This window comes from Leptinotarsa decemlineata, unplaced genomic scaffold (assembly GCF_025532065.1).
Source record: "Leptinotarsa decemlineata unplaced genomic scaffold, Ldec_3_MD MMD2_tig00000251_RagTag_RagTag, whole genome shotgun sequence".
NCBI classification, from domain to species: domain Eukaryota; kingdom Metazoa; phylum Arthropoda; class Insecta; order Coleoptera; family Chrysomelidae; genus Leptinotarsa; species Leptinotarsa decemlineata.
Window position 1 is genome coordinate 98,113 of NW_027412547.1, and position 18,685 is coordinate 116,797.

Consider the following 18,685-nt stretch of genomic DNA (forward strand, 5'->3'; position numbering starts at 1 on the left):
TCAGCTTCTCTATAAAGAGCGCAGATTGCTGCTATCGAAAAAGTGAGATCATAAAATGATAACATCGACTACTTTCCGCAGTATAAACAATGAAAAAGGAGGAATAATGAAAGATTATCACTTCAGCTACTCTCTGGAAGATGCCACTACAAAAACAAAACAAAATATTCGGTATTTCAAGCTAAATAAGTTGAAAACTTCAGATACTTTCAGTGGCTCCAAACACAAGTTTGAATTTGGTCGTTTCCAAAAAATTGCATTGGGTGATTTCAAACACAAAAAACAAAATTACTAGATTGAAAAAAGAATATTTTCAAGAGACAGAAGTTTTTTGGAAAAAAAGGTTCATGGCTTTTTACTCTTCCACTATTGAACAAAAAAAAGGTAATTACCGAAGAAAGGAAGAAAGAAAATAACTGCATTAAAAAAACTCTTATTTTATTAATGAAGCATACACATGATTTTCAGGCACAAATTGGAAAAACTAATTTCACTGGAACATTGAATGAATTACACAAAAATCACTTTTTTTCATTCAATTTGTACTAAAAACATTCCTAATGGAATTGAAACAGATAGAAACGCTATAAAATGTTATGTGTGAAAGAGTATTACGCTAAAAAACGTCACTTATATAGAACACTATCTGCTCTTGCATGATAACAAAACGTATACACATTCATAAAAATTATTGAATCATTATTATTATTATTCGAAAAAGTTAGAAAACAAAATAAGCAAATGTTTAGTTTACTATTATTTTAGGAAAAATGCCATTACATATTTCTATTACAAAAGTACAAACAGGAAATGGTGGATTACTTCAGCTACAGTTTGAAAAAATACTCTTTTGATACATAATAATTTATTTGTGATGCTGTTCTGTTATTTGATGGTGTAATTAATAATAAAGTGTTTATTAGTGCAAAAATCCATACAATAGAACTGTAATCTCTAAGAATAGTAAATCTAAGTAAAACACTTTTACCAATACTGTGAAAACACCTTTTTCGACACATGATCCGACAAGTAAGTTGCCATCATCAGGAGATTATCTTAACTGCTCCTAGTAGATAAGGATGTCTCGCGATGGTCCTAACTTGGTTATCAAAACGTGAGTGGCGAAATTTTTGGCGTGTGGCTGTTGTGAATTCAGATCCACTTTATAGCAGAAAGAATCACTACTAATACCCCATTTCTTTCAATAAAGTCCTCGCTATAACTAGCCTTTGAATCTCAGATGTCCCTTCGTAGATTTCGGTGATTCTCGCGTCTCTGTAATGACGCTCAGCTGGCATATCAGACACGTACCTAGAAATACAAACGACATAATAACTTGAAAAACTTTCACCCAACCTCAATCTCACCCCATCCCGCCCAAAATCTGTATACACTGATGGCTGAGGAACGTGGCGGCTTCGCTAGCAGCCAACTTTGCCATCGCAGCTTCTTTGGTGTAGGGTTTCCTGTTGTCCTTCAACCAAGCGGCCCTCCAGGTCAGCAACCTGGCCGACTCCAGTTGGAGAGCCATGTCTGCCAATTTGTTCTGGATCGTCTGCAGTTTGGTGAGGGGCTTCCCGAATGCCAGACGTTTGGAGGAATAATCCGTGGCAAGTTCCAAGCAAGCTTGGGCAATGCCTAACGCTTGACTCGCTATTCCTATTCTGCTCGAATCAAGGCTGGATAAAGCTATCTACGGAATTGAGAAGGTCACGTGTCGCGGTTTTTGTAAAACCTTTATAGTGAAAATCATAGAATAAACTGTATTGATTAGTTTTTTTTACTTACTTTGAAACCAAGTCCGAAATCTCCCAACAAATTTTCCCTTGGCACCTTGCAATCTTCGAAGATGAAATCGCAAGTTGAAGACCCTCTTATTCCCATTTTAACGTCTTTTTTTCCAAGGAAGAGTCCCTCGATGGGCTGCGGTACGATTATAGTAGATATTCCTAAAAAAGAGGACGAGTAATAGTTGATTTGGAAAATAAGTTAGCTAAAGTGAAAAATAACTGGAGGAATTCAACTTCAACACAGTTGATGGAACTCTTTACCCAAATAATATTTATCTCTTGAGTGTACCTCAAGGATCATATTTGGGGTGACTACAAATTTTCACTATTTAGACTGTATTTCACTACACAGTAATTTTCTCCGTTGGACTAGTACTCTACACTCATTTACAATGAAAATTATATAGATTATCGACCTTAACTAATAGAGATTACTAATTGGTGAACAGGTACTTTTAAGAACATCGACAAGGCCAACAGATCGGATGTCTACAAGCTAAAATGTGGTTCGTGTTCAAAAGTTTATATTAAAACATCTAGACCTTTCAAAACCAGAATCTCATCCGAATACACAATAAATTTTGAATTGAAGAAAACCAATTTAACCATAACTTCGACATAAACTACGGCGTACTACGTACAGAAAATAAAGGATTGTTGCGTCTATGCACAATTTGGAGTCGATTCACCACGTGCAGTCCACTCAGATGACGATCCTTTTGATTCTGGTGTGAAATGATGGAGCGTTGTTTTATCCATTGTCACATATCGACGCCTAAATTCGGGTTTTTGTGGTGGAACAGCTTCACAAAGCTCAGAATCATCAATTCGTTGTTGTTTTTGGTCAATTGTGAACTACGTCACCCAAATATTCATGCACGATATGTCCAACACGTTCCTTTCATATCTTTAGAACCTCAGCTATCTCGATCAACTTTTCACTTTGAGGTCATCCAAAATTATCATCATTTATTTTCATATTTATCATTTATCATCATTTCAACTCGTTCAAACTTAGCAAACCACTTCTCAACTGTTGATTTTTCTGATACAAAGTCCTAATAAAGTTTATCAAGCCAAGAGTTGGCTTCAACAGTATTTTTTCGCCAAAAGCAATGCTTCGTTAACACACGACTTTATTTTCATCTATTTTCTTCAAACTAACAAAAATTGCTTCATTCAAAATGTTCTATCCCACAAAATAATAGTCCGACAGCTGTGAAATTTGTTCCCGGTCTTTTAAAGGTTAGGGTTAACTAAAAATGAAATGGATTTAATACTAGTAGCGCCATCTGTGTGTTAGCCTACAAACATATCAGTCCATATAGTAATGTCATTATCTGAAGATTTAGACAATGGTACTGTATAATTTGCATTGTAAAATAGTGTAGAGTACCAGTCCAAATAAGGAAACTAGTAGTGAAATGGATATTGGAATTAAAGACTATATTATGAAGATTTGTAATTATTCCAATGAATAGTGTTATTGATTTTCACCAAGTTAGAAGGGTCGGTGTATTAAAAAAAGTATTGGTATTCGATGATAATTGTTGTGAAGAAAAGAAAAACGATAATAACCTTTGTTTTTCAAAGTTCTATTGGTCGAAACAAATATTAGAGCTGCCTCACTTTCATACCCGTTAGTGACCCATGACTTTGTGCCATTCAAAATGAAATGAGAACTATCATCTTTCGCAGTAGCAACCATATTGCCGGCATCAGATCCACTTCCTCGCTCTGATAGGGCAAAAGCCCCAACCTAAATCAGTTTGCAAATCATTTATGGTGAAATACACAACCGAGAGAAACATTTTATTGACATCCCAGAAAGGCAGTTCTGTATTATCAAAATTTTATTATGTTTCTTAGTTTGTATTATTTTAATGACCTGAAGTTCATTATTCGATTAATAATTTTTATTGAGAATCTCCTTTCATGTGTTGGTGAGGTCCGGTCAATGACCTGTCAGCCCACCATGGAACACTACTTATAATAATAATAATATAGCATAGTAAAAGTTGTATTATTCTACTGTGGTACTAGAATGTAGCGTACTAGATCAATATCGAATAAATGACACACGTAACAAACTTTTACCCTCTCCCCCTTCGAGAATGGCCTGATGAATTTTTTCTTTTGTTCTGGGGTGCCAAAGTGAAGAAGCGGTCCAAGGAACAACGAGTTATTCAAGGTCATTATAACACCTGCACTTGCACATCTGAAAGTGACAGACATAATCAACTCAAAAACGAAATTATCATTACTTCAATGCAAGACATTTGATTTGAATTTACCCTCTTGAAATTTCCTCCATGGCAATAGTGTACGCCAAGTAATCTAACCCTGCGCCTCCATATTCTTGAGGAATGCTAACAGCCATGAGACCAAGGTCGCCCATTTTCTTTATTTGTTCTTTTGGATACAGTTGCTCCCTGTCTATTTTTGCCGCTATTGGTTTGAGTTCCCCCTCAGCAAAGTCCCTGCATGTCTTCTGGAGCATTTGGTGGGTCTCTGGTAGAGCACTAAAGCAGGCTATGCCTTTCTTCAGAATACATGAGGCTGAAGAAGTCGATGAGAAAATAGAGAGTACCTAGTATATTTGCAACAAGCGTTACAGAAAGCATATCAATATGTAAAGCCTAGAGTAGATAAAATGTTTAGAATATTTCGAAGGTTTCATGTTATTTCTTGATGTTAAGTTTAGCACGGTTCTGATATGATGCTAATTGTTATTTATAGTGATGTTAATATGTATACAGATTGTCTGAATCACATGAATTTTGTATAAACAGTAGTTGTTGTTAATAAACACGATTATATAGGTATTTCGTATAACGTATTTCAATTTGAAGTTAAAATACGTTATAACTCTGCAATTTAAGACTTGAAAAAAAATATACTCATACTTTTGATAACTTGATAACAAGTAAGTAGTTTTGTTTATGTTTGTTTTTTTATCCGAGACTACATCATTGTAAAATCATTTTGGAATACCAGATAAGCTCTATCAAGGATAAAAAGGAGGCATATGTCGTTGAATAAACAACACAAGAAATATACAATTAGGAAGACAAAGTTTGCCATTTCTAATACTGGGTTAGTGTTGCAGGATATTTTTAGTTGAAATTCCTTGTATGTGAATAAAAGATAACAATCCCTCTGAAATTCTGACATTATTATACATAATTCCTCGACACATCTCCCTATCTGCATAAAGTGGCCCCATTCAATAGTATATGCTTCACAGAATATTGAATATCCATTATCAGAAAATAATTTTCAGGGAGAACTGAGTTTTATCAAACAAATTGCTGTCAACAACGGTTACAAAGCCGATATATTATCGACTTTATTCTTGAAAAAAAAAAAATTGAAACAAGCCATTTAGCACGTCTATCCAGTTTAAGAAACGATAATAAGCCTCACAAGACTTTGGTGAAGCCATCAATAACATTGCTATGTTTTTAAAAGGAGATTCGAACGTGGCTAACAGAAATAATAATGCGAAATTATTGAAAAAAGTTATGAAACAATTAGTGTCCGATAGATCGGGCGTATATTGGTAGTTAACTCGTGGTTCTTGTCCAAAACTTTATATTGGCCAAACAGGGAAATACTCTTGCCAAAAAATTAAAGAACATAGTCAGTTCATTGACTTACTTTGACGATTGAGAAAATATTTGAAAGTAGATAAATTTCTGGAGGTTTATTTGCCATTGAAAACGACAATATCAATATCATCAGCAGTACCTTTTGCCTCTTTTATATATTTTCGAAGAAAAAATTGAAAATGTTTGATACTTATTTTTCTGTTGTGAATATAGAATATAAAGTATGATGCATTATAAATCAATTGAAGAAAAGGGGATGTTTTCTATCTTGAAAATCAAAGAACAAAATAACGTACATTTTTTGCATTTTCATAAATGGCTGAATAGTATCAAAAATCATGAATATCCTAATAGATATACTTTTTTATTCCTTGCCAATGAATATTTTTTCTTTGTGCAATGAAGTATACGTAGACTATTAAAAAAATAACGTGAACGTTCAAATTTCGCAGCATATGTATACGTTTGATTAGCGATTTTTTATTTTTTTTATGTTGGTACACTCGTCCAGAACATTTGTTCACAGTTTCAGCTTTATAGCATGTTTAATTTGTTGATGAGAGACACAAAAGTTAGAAGTGTTTTGCGATTTTCTGCTATTGAAAAAAATTGATCAAATAATGTGCATCAAATTTCGAGTAAAAAATAGAATTGAGTGCTCAAAAACACTATAAATGTTGACAGTGGCATACGGTGATTGTACTCCGAGTCAGAAAAATGTTCACAAGTGGTACTGATGACAACGTTGAGAAAGTGACGAAAATTGTGAAGGGAATCGTCATATCACTATAAGAGGAGTTGATAAGGATGCTGGCATACCGGTTGGCTACATGGCATGCTTTTTTTTTGAAAATTTTGGACATGAAGCGTGTGGCACCAAGTTTCCTTCGATACCGTGGCGTAGTGCATTCGGAGTTCTTGTCACATGTTCATACGACCAATAAGGAGTATTATCTTATCATTCATCTTGTTATAAGTTTTTTCAAAATGATTCGAGATATAAATATTTTTGCTTTAAAACATTTTTATTGATTAACCGATAATGATTACAAGATTCGTCTATAAGATGTGATAATCTTCAGAGAATATAGCATACTTCATAATTTTTTTGGTTGAAATAATTGAGGAAGCATGCGTAGTAGCAGTATCATTGAAAAAATATTTAAATACCTAACTAACTCACCTTTAAATGTGATGTTTTTCTTAAACAAGGTAACCAACATGTTCTTAACATTAAAGAATGAAGTTTAGTTTATTATTTGTAAGGTCCGCTTGAAGGAGACGGTGTATACTGAAACACTATGGTAATTTTGTAACCTGATATGTGAAAATATCACAAAGTTTTGTTCAATACGAAGTCTGTTAAGAAAATACGTTGAATGTTCAAATTTCGCGGGTTACATATATTCGATTAGCGTTTGTTTTTAATTTTTGAACACTTGTCTCAAACCTACGAGTACATATAATTAATGTATCCGAACATTCTCCATCAAGATTTTTATGGGATTTTCCTGAAGATATTGACTATTTGTCTTATCTGAATGCAATATTGGGTTTTACCAAATGATATAAAGAAAAAACAAGTCTTGTAGGAAGCTGAATGAAGCGTTATTCTCTTGGTCTTTGGTAATCAAAATATTTTGAACCTTATATGTGTTGTTTACTTCGAATTTATTGCAACACAATAATTAATTAGTCGTGTTGTTAACGCAGTAGAAATAAGCAAAACTAAAATTAAAGGTAAAGAGAAAAAGAATAACAAACTCTTCAGTTGAACAATTGAAAAATCATTAAAAATTAATAACAGTTGTAGAAGTAATATATTTGAGTCCACAGTACAATATAAGACACTTTTCTATAAAAATAATCAGTCAGTCTGAAATACAGTGTAAATATAAAAATTGTCTGGAAAAACGGTTTCTCAAAAACAAGCCGAAACACCTTGAAAATAATTAATTGATACCCATTTCCTTGATCAAATTTCCTGCAATAACCAGCCTCTGAATCTCAGAGGTTCCTTCATAGATTTCAGTAATCCTTGCATCTCTATAATGGCGCTCAGCCGGCATATCAGACACGTACCTAGGAATAAAAACAACAAAATAACTTAAAAAACCTTCACCCAACCTCAATCTCACCCCATCCCGCCCAAAATCTGTATACACTGATGACTGAGAAACGTGGCGGCTTCGCTGGCGGCCAACTTGGCCATCGCAGCTTCTTTGGTGTACGGTTTCTTGTTGTCCTTCAGCCAAGCCGCCCTCCAGGTCAGCAACCTGGCAGATTCCAGTTGGAGAGCCATATCTGCCAACTTGTTCTGGATCGTCTGCAGCTTGGTGAGGGGCTTTCCGAAGGCCAGACGTTTGGAAGCGTACTCCGCAGCTACTTCGAGAGAAGCCTGGGCAATGCCTAGAGCTTGGCTGGCTATACCTATTCTACCTGCATCCAGAGTCATCATGGCGATCTGCGTAAATAAACTAATGCTAATACTAATAATGGATAAAGTCGGGGGCTCAAAAGTTTGTAGGCTAACAACCAGATGGCGCTATTAGTATTGAATCCACATGATTTTCAGTTAACCCTCACTTTCAGAAGACGTGTACAAATTTCACAGCTGCCGGATTATCAGTTTGTGGGATGGAACATTTTGAGTGAAGCAACTTTTCTTGGTTTGAAGAAAATGAATAAGGAGGAATTTCGTGTGTTGATAAAGCATTGCTTTTTGGCGAAAAAAATACTGTTAAAGCCAATGCTTGGCTTGATAAACATTATTCGGACTTTGCACCAGAAAAATCAACCGTTGAGAAGTGGTTTGCTAAGTTTGGACGAGTTGAAATGAGCACCGAAGGCGATGCACGCAGTGGACGCCTCAAAGAGGCTGTTACCGACAAAAACATCAAAAAATTCAAGAAATAATTTTGAATGACCGCATAATGAAAGACATACCGTGCATGAATATTTGGATATGCGAAAGCTCTACTCAAAGTGGGTGCCGCGCGACCTCACAGTCGACCAAAAACAACAACGAATTGATGATTCTGAGCAGTGTTTAAAACTGTTCCACCATAAAAAACCCGAATTTATGCGTCGATATAATAATAAAAATTGTGAGCCGTCACGGGATGCCTGGCAGAAGTGAAACATCAATAATAATATTTTGTGAATCCTGTGATGTTTGTTACTGAAATATTTATTTACAATTTTTAATTAAAATATTCGTGAACAAATTTCAATGTGGCTTTAATATACTAGTTAACTCGAGAATCTTAGCTAGTTATTACAATACATTACTGAATATCTTAAATTATAAATATAAATAATAAATGTTTCAATTAATAGGAAAACTTTAATCAATACACTGAAGTATTATGGTGTAACTGGAAAAGCTTTAAACTGGTTAGATAGTTATCTTGAGCAAAGAAGTCAAAGGACTAAAATTTGTGATGTAAAGTCAGATCAAATCATAAATGACATAGGTGTACCAAAAGGCAGTGTTTCGGGACCACTGCTATTCATTATTTATATAAATGATATCAACTATGTACCTGGTTCATACCATATTAATTTATTTGCTGATGATACCCTGAAAAACTCTAGTACTATCCACAGCTTCAAAATTACACTTAAGTCTTTTCTACTAGAGAAAACCTATTACTCCCTTCAGGAAATGATTGAATAATAAAATGAAAATTTCAATGAAGGCATTACTCTTAGTAAATTGTCTTAATTTTAGTTATACTTTCAAGCTCTTTTCTGACTAATCCTACACAATGTACCTTTTTGATTGTCTTACAGGATAATAAAAATTATTATTATTATTATTATTATTGAATATACGGAAAACTGTGATTTAAAAGAAGCTGTACAAAATATCAATATATCTTTAAAGAACATTGAATTATATCTACAAGTGAATAAACTCAAATTGAATATCAATAAATCTAAGGCAATGATTGTTACAACAAATTCGAATCAAAGAAAAATTGATACTAACGACCTTAATATCAGCATATTCAATAATCAACTCACAATTGTAAATGAAATTAAGTACCTAGGATTCATTATAGACGATCAATCATATTTGAATAAGCATGCTGAATATACCATTAGAAAGATATGTAAGAAAATGTATTTTTTCTCTAGAATTTCAAAATCTTTATCAACCTTTGCTAGACTAACATGTTACAACTGCATAATAAGGCCACACTTTGACTACTGTGCCACACTGATGTATCTATTCAACCAAAATCAAATGGGACAGTTGCAGAAACTACAAAATCGAGGTATGAGAATCATTCTGAGATGCAACCAGTATACTCCTATTGAATCTATGTTGAATACTCCGGTGGCAGTGGCAGCCGGTACATAAAAGACTGTATTATTTGAGCACGATTTTTATTTTCAAAATTTCGAGTGGGATACAACCAGCCTATCTTAGTAGATATTTAGTTCAAAATAGTGACATTCATTCATATAACACAAGAACATGTAATACATTTTATAGATCCCGAACAAACTATAAGAGTAGAATGAATTCATTGTTCTTTAAAGGTCTAGATAGTTTCAATAAGTGACCTGATGAAATAAAACATGTAAATTCCTTAAAACTATTCAAAAAGTTATTATTAGAATGTATCAAATTGTAATACATGATGCGCTGTAAAATTATATACGTATATAAATTATTCATATATGCATAACTATATATTGTATATTAGGATTCCTAAAATAAAGTCTACTACTAAATATAAATTCCACCATCACTAGAAAATTAATTAATTAATTAATTTTTGGATGCTGAGCAGCAATAGAAAATTAAACACAATATAGGTATATGATGGAATCAGCCAATACTTGATGAAAATCCATAATGAATTCAAAAAACACTTCATTGTGAGATTTTCACTAACCAGTTTTAAAAAAACGCAACACGTGTTTCGCCAAACAATGACTTCTTTGGCACACTCCCGAAGAAGTCATTGTATGGCGAAACACGTGTTGTGTTTTTGTGAAACTGTTCAGTGAAAATCTCATAATGAAGTGTTTTTGAATATACAATGTAGGTGATGTGAAAAGGCGAATCAAGTGATAAGAGTACCTATTATCATGAACAATGTCATGTTGATAGATTCAAAAGTGAAAAAAACAAATTAAAACATGTAAAATTAATAATTTGTTAGATTTTACATATATCAAATGAACTTTTCATTCAGGTGAATTTACAGAAAAAATTCTAATCTACCGTAGCCTAATGTTGTATGATCCAATCATCAATTATAGTATCTTGACATATCTCTTACCTTGAATCCAAATCCAGGCTCTCCCAAAATGTTTTCCTTGGGCACTCTGCAACCATCAAATATCAAATTACATGTTGAGGATCCTCTTATGCCTAGCTTGTCTTCTTTTTTTCCTAGTTCCAGGCCTTCTATTGGTTTGGGTACAATAATAGTAGATATGCCTGAATGAATAGATAACTAAGTATACACACAATACATGAAACTTCATTTCATTGCTTTAAAATCGAAAAATGCGACTCGACAAACCAAAAGTATTCGGTGCTTTGTTGGTGTGTGTGTGTGTGGTTTAAAATTTTTTGGCTTTGGGAGAACCAATTAGCCAGACTGTTTTAATGAAAAACTATTTGAAAGTAACATTGAGTAGTAGCTCAAACATAGATTTTCCCCTCTCGTTTTTTGCTTTTTGAATTTTCATTTCTGTTTGTTTTTGTATTTTTTTTTTGCATTTTTATTTTATTTATTTTTGGTCTTTTTTTCTTTTTAAATAAGTATTCTTTCTCAATTTGTTTTATATTTTTGTTTCCCTTATTTTTTTTTTTTTTTTGAATTATTATTTTATAGTTTTTTTTTAATTTTTCAATCCGTTTGTACATAATATGATTCAATTTCTGTTTACATTTGAATATATATTGTTAGTAGTACTATAACTATATTTACAATCAATCATTCATACTTTAATTTTGCATCTTATTAGACGATTGTATAATAATTTGTATATATTTCTGTTGTTTAAAGTTAACATACAATTCAAGTTTAGGGTATTTATACTGGTATTTATACTGTGGATGTGGTGCGAACACTCCAACATGATGTGATTGAGATCGCCATAACGTCCACATGAGCATAGAGGATTATCTGTTGATCCAATTTTGAATTTGTAAGCTGGGCAGATAGCGTGATTTGATCGTAAACGGTTTATTGTATTTCTGAACATTTTATTAAAACAACGATAAAAATAAAATAAAAACAACAATAAAAATGAATTGGCGCTCTCTGGGGCGACTTCATTGATTCCAGTGGCGCATTTGCTTTTTCAGCTGCAGGAAAACCCGGAAAAACCTGCAGTATTTTCTGTCGCTCTCCAGATTTTTGAAGGGCACGTTAAAGTTGTATTGTCAGTATGACTGTCATTGTTTCTTAAAAAGGTATTTTGATTGCCATGTATTTTATGTCATTAGCTCAAGAGCATTCCAACATACTGTAAGTATTCACTAACACACTGTTATTATTTACTAACATACCTTTAATATAGTTTTTTTATTAATTGCTTTCTTCCTTTCTTTGGAAGATTCACACTTTTTTTTTGATAAAGATGTAGAAGTATAAAGCCAAAACCCTTCTTTCCCAAAAATTAATCTCTCCTAAAAATATTCCCCTTTTAATTCAAACAAGATTTAGTTACTTTATCTATTTTTATATATCCTATGAATAAAAAAGGTTTCAAATGAAATATTCATCTAGAATTGGTGCATTCTTTTCCTCAGTTCAACTGTCCTGATGATGATAATGTTGTTATCTAGTTTGAGTAACACATTCTCATTGATTAGAAAGTTAATTTTGCCATTTATCTCGGGAATTTCCTGTTTCGAGTGTTTATTTTAATTTTATGTTTATATTTATAATATATTTTTTGACAAGACGGTACAGAAGTCAGTTACTCTCTGAGGTCAAGAAAGAGTGGCTATACTTTGATCGGATAACGAAATCAGGCCGACTTTCATTCGTTAGGTTATTAACAATTTTTTCTCAATGGATTTTTAGTCAAAATAAATAATTGTGAATATGAAATAAATCAACTGCCTGCAAATTTCGAAAAAAGTTACTTTTTTAACACCAACCTTTGTTTTTCAGGTTCCTATCTGTAGACACAAATACCACTGACGCTTCACTTTCGAACCCGTTGGTAATCCAACACTTGGTTCCGTTCAGTACGAAATGGGATCCATCTTCCTTAGCTGTTGTGGAAGCAGCTCCGGCATCGGATCCATTTCCAGGTTCTGATAAGGCAAAGCAACCTACCTAGAACAGCAAAAATTATAACAACAATTGGAAAAAACTTTCGAAAATATCCCACCTTTTCACCTGTTGTGAAAGGGGTAACAAATGTTTCCTTTTGCTTCGGAGTACCCCAATGGAGAATGGGCCCCAGATAGAGAGAATTGTTGACAGACATTATAACACCAGCACTTGCACAACTGGAATCAAAATACTTGATTTATTCGAGAAAAATCACATAGGAAATACTTCGTTTTTGGTGAAAAAAATGCAAGAAAAGAATTAATTGTAAACAAATTAGGTAGCATTCAGATTGGAGGGGGTCCTTTAACACTTTCTAATAAAGTTAAGAATCTGGGTTTGTGGACTGACCAAGATATGAGATTTTCTTATCATATTAGTACAAGTTTACAAAAAGCACACTGTAATCTCCAACTGATTTATCAAAATAGATGGTTATTGAATAGAATAATTCAAAGTTTACTATGTGACTCTTTCGTATTATCCAGGATGAATTACTGTGATGTCCTTTACATTCTTTGTATGAACTCCATTGACATCAAACGAATTCAAAAGGTCCAAAATAGTTTCTATGGTATCAGAAAATACGAAAGGATTTAATACACATTGAAAACTAACAACTGGCTTAATATGAGCAATCGAAGGTCCCTTCATTCTGTTTGCTTCTTTTACAGTTTTAAATCACCAAATCCAACTATTCAACAAAAAAGTTTGCTTGCTCCTCCAGTGATTCACACATAATTTTACAGGTCATTTTCACATTGCCATATGTATGAATAAAATACAACCAGAGGTGAAAAAACTTTCGTTATCGACTTTCCAGACGCGTATCATCAGATTTCTCGATAGATATTAACTTATATTTTTATTTTTAAGTTCTGTTGTCTATTTTTCCTGATAATAAAAAATGTTCTCATTCTTCACCTCCAGTACGATATGAGAATTATTAACTTAGCATTGACTATGTTGACTAGTCTTTATCTCCAATTTGATCTGAGATTTATTAATTTAGTGACAGCAATGTTTATATTCCTTGTAACGTAAGTGCATTCAAGTAATCAATGTTTTTTTCTATTTGTACTGACTTGACATTTAGTAATCTGTATCAGGTGAGGTGGAAGAATAGTTGACGACACTCTGCACCTTATGGTGCCGATTCCCAAACTGAATCTCGCCCATTAACTTATGCAGTTTACATGTATGAATATAACTGAAAATTAATAAAGATGGATCAAAGAATTTGCATCATATTTTGTGTAAAGAATGGAATTGAGTGCTCAAAAACACTTGAAATGTTGACAGTGGCATACGGTGATTGTACTCTGAGTCAGAAAAATGTTTACAAATGATACAGAAAGTCGACAAGATGTTAATGACGAGGCACGCCCTAGAGCAGCAAAACAAGTATAATTTCTAAATATGTTGATCATTGACCTGTCATAAAAACGAGTTTAATAATGGTGAAAGAATAACTTTGTGTTTGTCGTTTAAACTTCTTTTCATAAGAGGTCAATAATTAACAGATTTATAAATTTTACCTGTTTTCCTAGAAGAAATATTGTATTGTTTATTTTTCAACATTTATATGTTTTGACAGAATCAATGAGTTATCTGATTTTTATAATTACCTAGTGTTAGATAAATTACGTTGCAGAATAGTTTGATATAAAGCTACCATGTAATCAAAAGCGTCTAAAATAAAATTTATTGTGAAAAATGTATAATTAACATCATGGAAATTCAAAATTTGCCGGTCCGAGTTCTGACCTCTAGTAAATCTGATGAGACTAGCCGACTGTTACTAACAGCTCTAAAAATTATGACTCAGACTTAGGTCATTGGAAGTTGTGCTGTTGATACTAGCATGCTAATCTTACTAGCTAGCAAGTAAGATTAGATAAGCAATAGTACCACCCTTCCTTTACCATAAAATGTCAATTTTTCAAGAATAATGCTGTGAGATAATAATAATAATAATAGCTTTATTGTCCAACAGTTATCCATTTACAGGACAATGCAATCAAAAGCCTTGAAATCACTTCCTTAAACCTCAAGGATGACCTCTTGAAGGAACTTTGCACAAATATCAGTCATTTGTGTAATTCACTGGCCGTTGTAGCCTGGGAAATAGTTATTTTCTAACAAAAAATTGAGAAATGAATTCTATACGAAATGTTTTCTGAAAGGCATTTATATTAGCAGTGTGAAGTTCGCTGCTGATGTTGATATCTTACCCTCTAGAGATTTCTTCCATCGCAATCGAATATGCCAAGTAATCTAGTCCGGTACCGCCCAAGTCTTCAGGTGTCGTGATAGCCATCAGGCCTAGTTCCCCCATTTTTTTTATTTGTTCTCTGGGATACAGGTGTTCCCTATCAACTTTAGCAGCAATTGGTTTGAGTTCTCCTTCAGCGAAGTCCCTGCAAGTCTTTTGTAGCATTTGGTGAGTTTCCGAAAGGGCACTCAAGCTGGCTATGCCCCTGTTGAGGAAGCAGGCAGCTGGAAACAAATGAAATAAAAGAGAAATTATGGTTTCGTCATCCAGTTTCTTAAAAAAAAATCACTTACCTAGTTTGTTCACAGGGGTTGATATCTTGAAAATTGACATTTTCATTAACTCACAAAGTACTTCGATGGACTTTGTACCAAAATAAATTAATGGAAATATTCAAAATGAAAACAAATACATATCATAATTATAATTATCATGTTTTTTTTTAGGTGAGCCATCTTTCAATAATCATTGTAACTTGACATGATTCAACGGAACTTTATAACAATTTCGGTAGATGTCAGTATATATATGGCTTCCCATAGTTTCAACGTAGGATGGCGATGAGGTTTATTCATAGATGGCGCCGGCATAGTTGAATAGAATATAGAAATTTCGTGCATAAATAAGGAAAAGACCCCCCATGCCCCTCCCGGGTTGAGTGCCCTGAGAAGAAATCTTCTCCACACGGTTACTGTCTGCAGAACATCCCATGTCGTCCATCCACCCTCGCTTTTTAGGAGCGTTCCTCAACTTACTGATGGGCATCTCAGCAAGATTGACATCTGACCTCTTTTAGTCGAAAGTCTACCTTTAGATGCTTTTACTTTCTAATCTGTTGTTTGCATGTTTTTGCATGGGGTTCCCAAAACTAACCGGAAACGAGTGAGGAAAAGGCAAATTTTTAAAATATGTTGACAGTTGACACATCATTTGCCTCAAACCGTGTTTACTTCTATACGGTAGCGCAACCAATAGTACTGTTTTTATGATACACAGACCGTAATTTGACTTGGTATACCATATACCTTCGCAAAGTACGAGGTCTCTTAAAAAAAAAGGTATACTTCCATTCTTCTCAAAAAATATTTACTTTTTCATTAATATCTATTTCGTCCCCTTCAAAGTAGTTTCCCTCATATATAATACACTTGTGCCCCAATCAAAACGTCGTCTTTTCGTAGCTCTTTTCGATCTTGTTAACAGGAAACGTCTCAGGGGAAAAATCTGGTGAATATGGCGGCTGAGGCATGATAACGGTATTGTTTTTGGATAAAAAATTGAGCAGGTGCACTATTGTGATGTAAAAGCTATGCATTGTTTTTTCACAATACGGGACGTTTTCTTCGTATTGCTTCTCGCAAGTGGCACATAACTTCAAGGTAATACTCCTTTTCGACTATGTGATAAGAACTTCTGATGCACCACCCCACGATAACTGTTAGTTATCACCCGAAGACAATTGTGGATAGTAACAATCAAAACGTCGTGAAGTAACTTGGTTTGGAATCTTAATTTTAATTTCTTGTTAATATATTTTTTTTAATTTTCATCTCTTGTTAACAGTTCAATTTTTTTTTGAGTTTTTGGTTGTTGCTTGTATTTTATTTCATTGTAAATTCAGTTTTTCTGCTTAGTATAATTGTTGTTTTTCAGATAATCTTTTTTATTTTTTTACAGATTCTTTCAGGGATTTCAAATTAATTTATATCATATTAGACAATGGACGTCCGAACTGATGAAATGCACCACGAAACGTCAACCACCTTTAAACACGATATCATAAAATCGCGCTCCTCAGATTAGGACCCATCTCTATCTCTGGTATAAGTTGCGCTCGTGCTCTATTCTAACCACAAACCATTTGTGATTCTAACCCTAACCTCCAATCTATACTAATAGATTGAGGAAAATACTATTTATGAAATAAAATGTACAATTTCCGAAGTAATGTCTGCAAAGTAATAAATAACATGAAATTAGAAAGACTATTGAGTACAAAATCGCCAAAAAACGAAATTTCTCCAATTTTCACCAACAGAAATCCTCGAAATTTGGAAAAGCTTAGAATAGGATATAAACCTGATGGGTATCACGTAGAAGCACCTGGTAAACGTTACTGGCATAAGTGAGTAGTTAAGTTTTTTCACAGTTAAAAACTGCTGAAAAATAAAATTTCAGATTGAAACTGGAGTCCTCGTCAAAATATGTGACAGCTTCAGTCTATCATTTTGAAAATGAAGAAGTTATTCAAGCCAGCACTTCCGAATGGGCCCTTAAGAAACAGCTGTACAAAACAGCAGATTCTGCAGCATACATCAATCTCGGAAGGGTAACTTGCTCAATATAAAATTTCGACATTTTTTCATTTCCCGACTGCAGGTTTTAGCTCAAAGATGTATCGAAAGTGGATTGACGGAACTTAGTTGTTTCATAGAGCCTCCCACTCCAGATGGAAAAGTTGCTCTTTTCCTCAAAGCTCTCGAAGAGGGTGGCATATGTTTGAAGGAGCCTCCGCAATACAAGCCTAGCAGGCCTTGGGATTTGGAGAGGCCGGAAAAGCCTTGGGAAGTGATTGAGTAATTTCTAATTGAATAAAACATTACGTAATTGGTTTTTGAGTTTTTATTTACACTTTGATAATTATTATAACACTAATATAAACCAGTAATTGGATGTTCAACTGTAGTTATCCTTGATGTGCTTCCAGAGTTTCTGAAACAAAATGCAATAAGTTGCTATCTTCAAGATATGTGATATATACTTCAATAAACCAAAAATATATAAATATAGATGGAATAATAATAATAAGTATTTTCTTCATATAAGTTAAATTAATTCTTTAAAAGTAACACTTAATATTGAGATTTTCATTTGACAGTTTTCAAACCCTCAATATTCACTATATAATAGCTTCCCGATTATTCATAATGATTATACAATTTTCAGGCTATAAACTTGATTCAAGACAAAACTTAATTGGATAAATGATTAATTTCAGTAAAACAGTTAAATTCTGATTGAGGTTCTGTAAACTGTTCAGTAGAAATCTCGCAATAAAAAGTTACTTGAAAATATCATTCTCAGATAATGGATTCATCCCCTAACTGAAATTCTCATTTGGATAACCGATCTTTTCAAAAACTAACCGCTCTACATTATTTAAATAAAAAAATAAGTAGCAATCCTTAGCTCTATTATGTAATGCTTACCCCTTGATTGTTGGTCTCCCATATATAATCTGCGGCTAAATCAAAGGTTCTTTCGAAAGCAAATGCGGAAATTACAACGGCTAAAGCCATTGTTGATGTCCTTTTGAAAATTGAATTGTAAATTGTGCTTGAAATGCTCATTTTCGATGTAAAATGTACAGTGAAAATGTAAGATTCCACTTTTTTGTCAAAGTCAAAAACCAAAGTTGACAGCTTATTCTTCTTTTTTATTTCATTAGTCTCTGGCCTCGTAACGTTAACTATTCAGAGATAGGGAAAAAAGTTTTTTCAATGAAGGTTCATTCTTTGGAGTTTTTGGTGTTTTGGGATGTTTGATTATGAATTTTTGGAAGTGATGTTTGTTGTTGCGAGTATTATAGATATGAGAAACGTATCATTGGGTATAATAAATTTTTATTCTACCGTTCAATTCAGTTCTGATATTTCTGATAGACGTCGCTTCTAGACGATGAAGGTCTCTCTA

The 18,685-nt window shown here is 33.4% G+C and overlaps 4 protein-coding genes across 6 annotated transcripts; 1 reads left to right on the forward strand and 3 right to left on the reverse strand.

Annotated features, from left to right (window-relative positions):
- Positions 1-421: 421 nt before the first annotated feature.
- LOC111504449 (short-chain specific acyl-CoA dehydrogenase, mitochondrial-like) lies at positions 422-7,066 on the reverse strand. Of its 3 annotated transcripts, none has more exons than XM_074173419.1 (7): positions 6,585-7,066; positions 4,085-4,349; positions 3,873-4,008; positions 3,369-3,549; positions 1,789-1,949; positions 1,368-1,693; positions 422-1,311 (listed from the first exon to the last, which is right to left on the reverse strand). In XM_074173419.1, exons 1-7 carry the CDS (start codon positions 6,622-6,624, stop codon positions 1,185-1,187), a joined length of 1,236 nt encoding a protein of 411 aa, XP_074029520.1. In that variant the 5' UTR covers positions 6,625-7,066; the 3' UTR covers positions 422-1,184. The 3 variants fall into 3 exon arrangements, with proteins under 3 accessions (XP_074029520.1, XP_074029519.1, XP_074029518.1); XM_074173418.1 differs by having other exon boundaries at positions 3,888-4,008; positions 4,085-4,380; XM_074173417.1 differs by having other exon boundaries at positions 4,085-4,380.
- A 136-nt stretch (positions 7,067-7,202) lies between these two features.
- On the reverse strand, positions 7,203-15,446 carry LOC111504464 (Activator-recruited cofactor subunit 42). Its single transcript, XM_023159025.2, has 7 exons — positions 15,286-15,446; positions 14,952-15,216; positions 12,776-12,896; positions 12,540-12,720; positions 10,702-10,862; positions 7,540-7,865; positions 7,203-7,483 (listed from the first exon to the last, which is right to left on the reverse strand). The coding sequence occupies exons 1-7, from the start codon at positions 15,329-15,331 to the stop codon at positions 7,354-7,356; spliced, it is 1,230 nt and encodes a 409-aa protein (XP_023014793.2). The 5' UTR covers positions 15,332-15,446; the 3' UTR covers positions 7,203-7,353.
- Positions 15,447-16,839: 1,393 nt separating this feature from the next.
- On the forward strand, positions 16,840-17,603 carry mRpL18 (mitochondrial ribosomal protein L18). The gene is made up of 3 exons (XM_023159001.2): positions 16,840-17,117; positions 17,171-17,321; positions 17,372-17,603. The coding sequence occupies exons 1-3, from the start codon at positions 16,921-16,923 to the stop codon at positions 17,570-17,572; spliced, it is 549 nt and encodes a 182-aa protein (XP_023014769.2). The 5' UTR covers positions 16,840-16,920; the 3' UTR covers positions 17,573-17,603.
- ox (ubiquinol-cytochrome C reductase complex subunit oxen) lies at positions 17,597-18,417 on the reverse strand. Its single transcript, XM_074173421.1, has 2 exons — positions 18,202-18,417; positions 17,597-17,704 (listed from the first exon to the last, which is right to left on the reverse strand). The coding sequence occupies exons 1-2, from the start codon at positions 18,340-18,342 to the stop codon at positions 17,669-17,671; spliced, it is 177 nt and encodes a 58-aa protein (XP_074029522.1). The 5' UTR covers positions 18,343-18,417; the 3' UTR covers positions 17,597-17,668.
- Between the last annotated feature and the right edge of the window lie 268 nt (positions 18,418-18,685).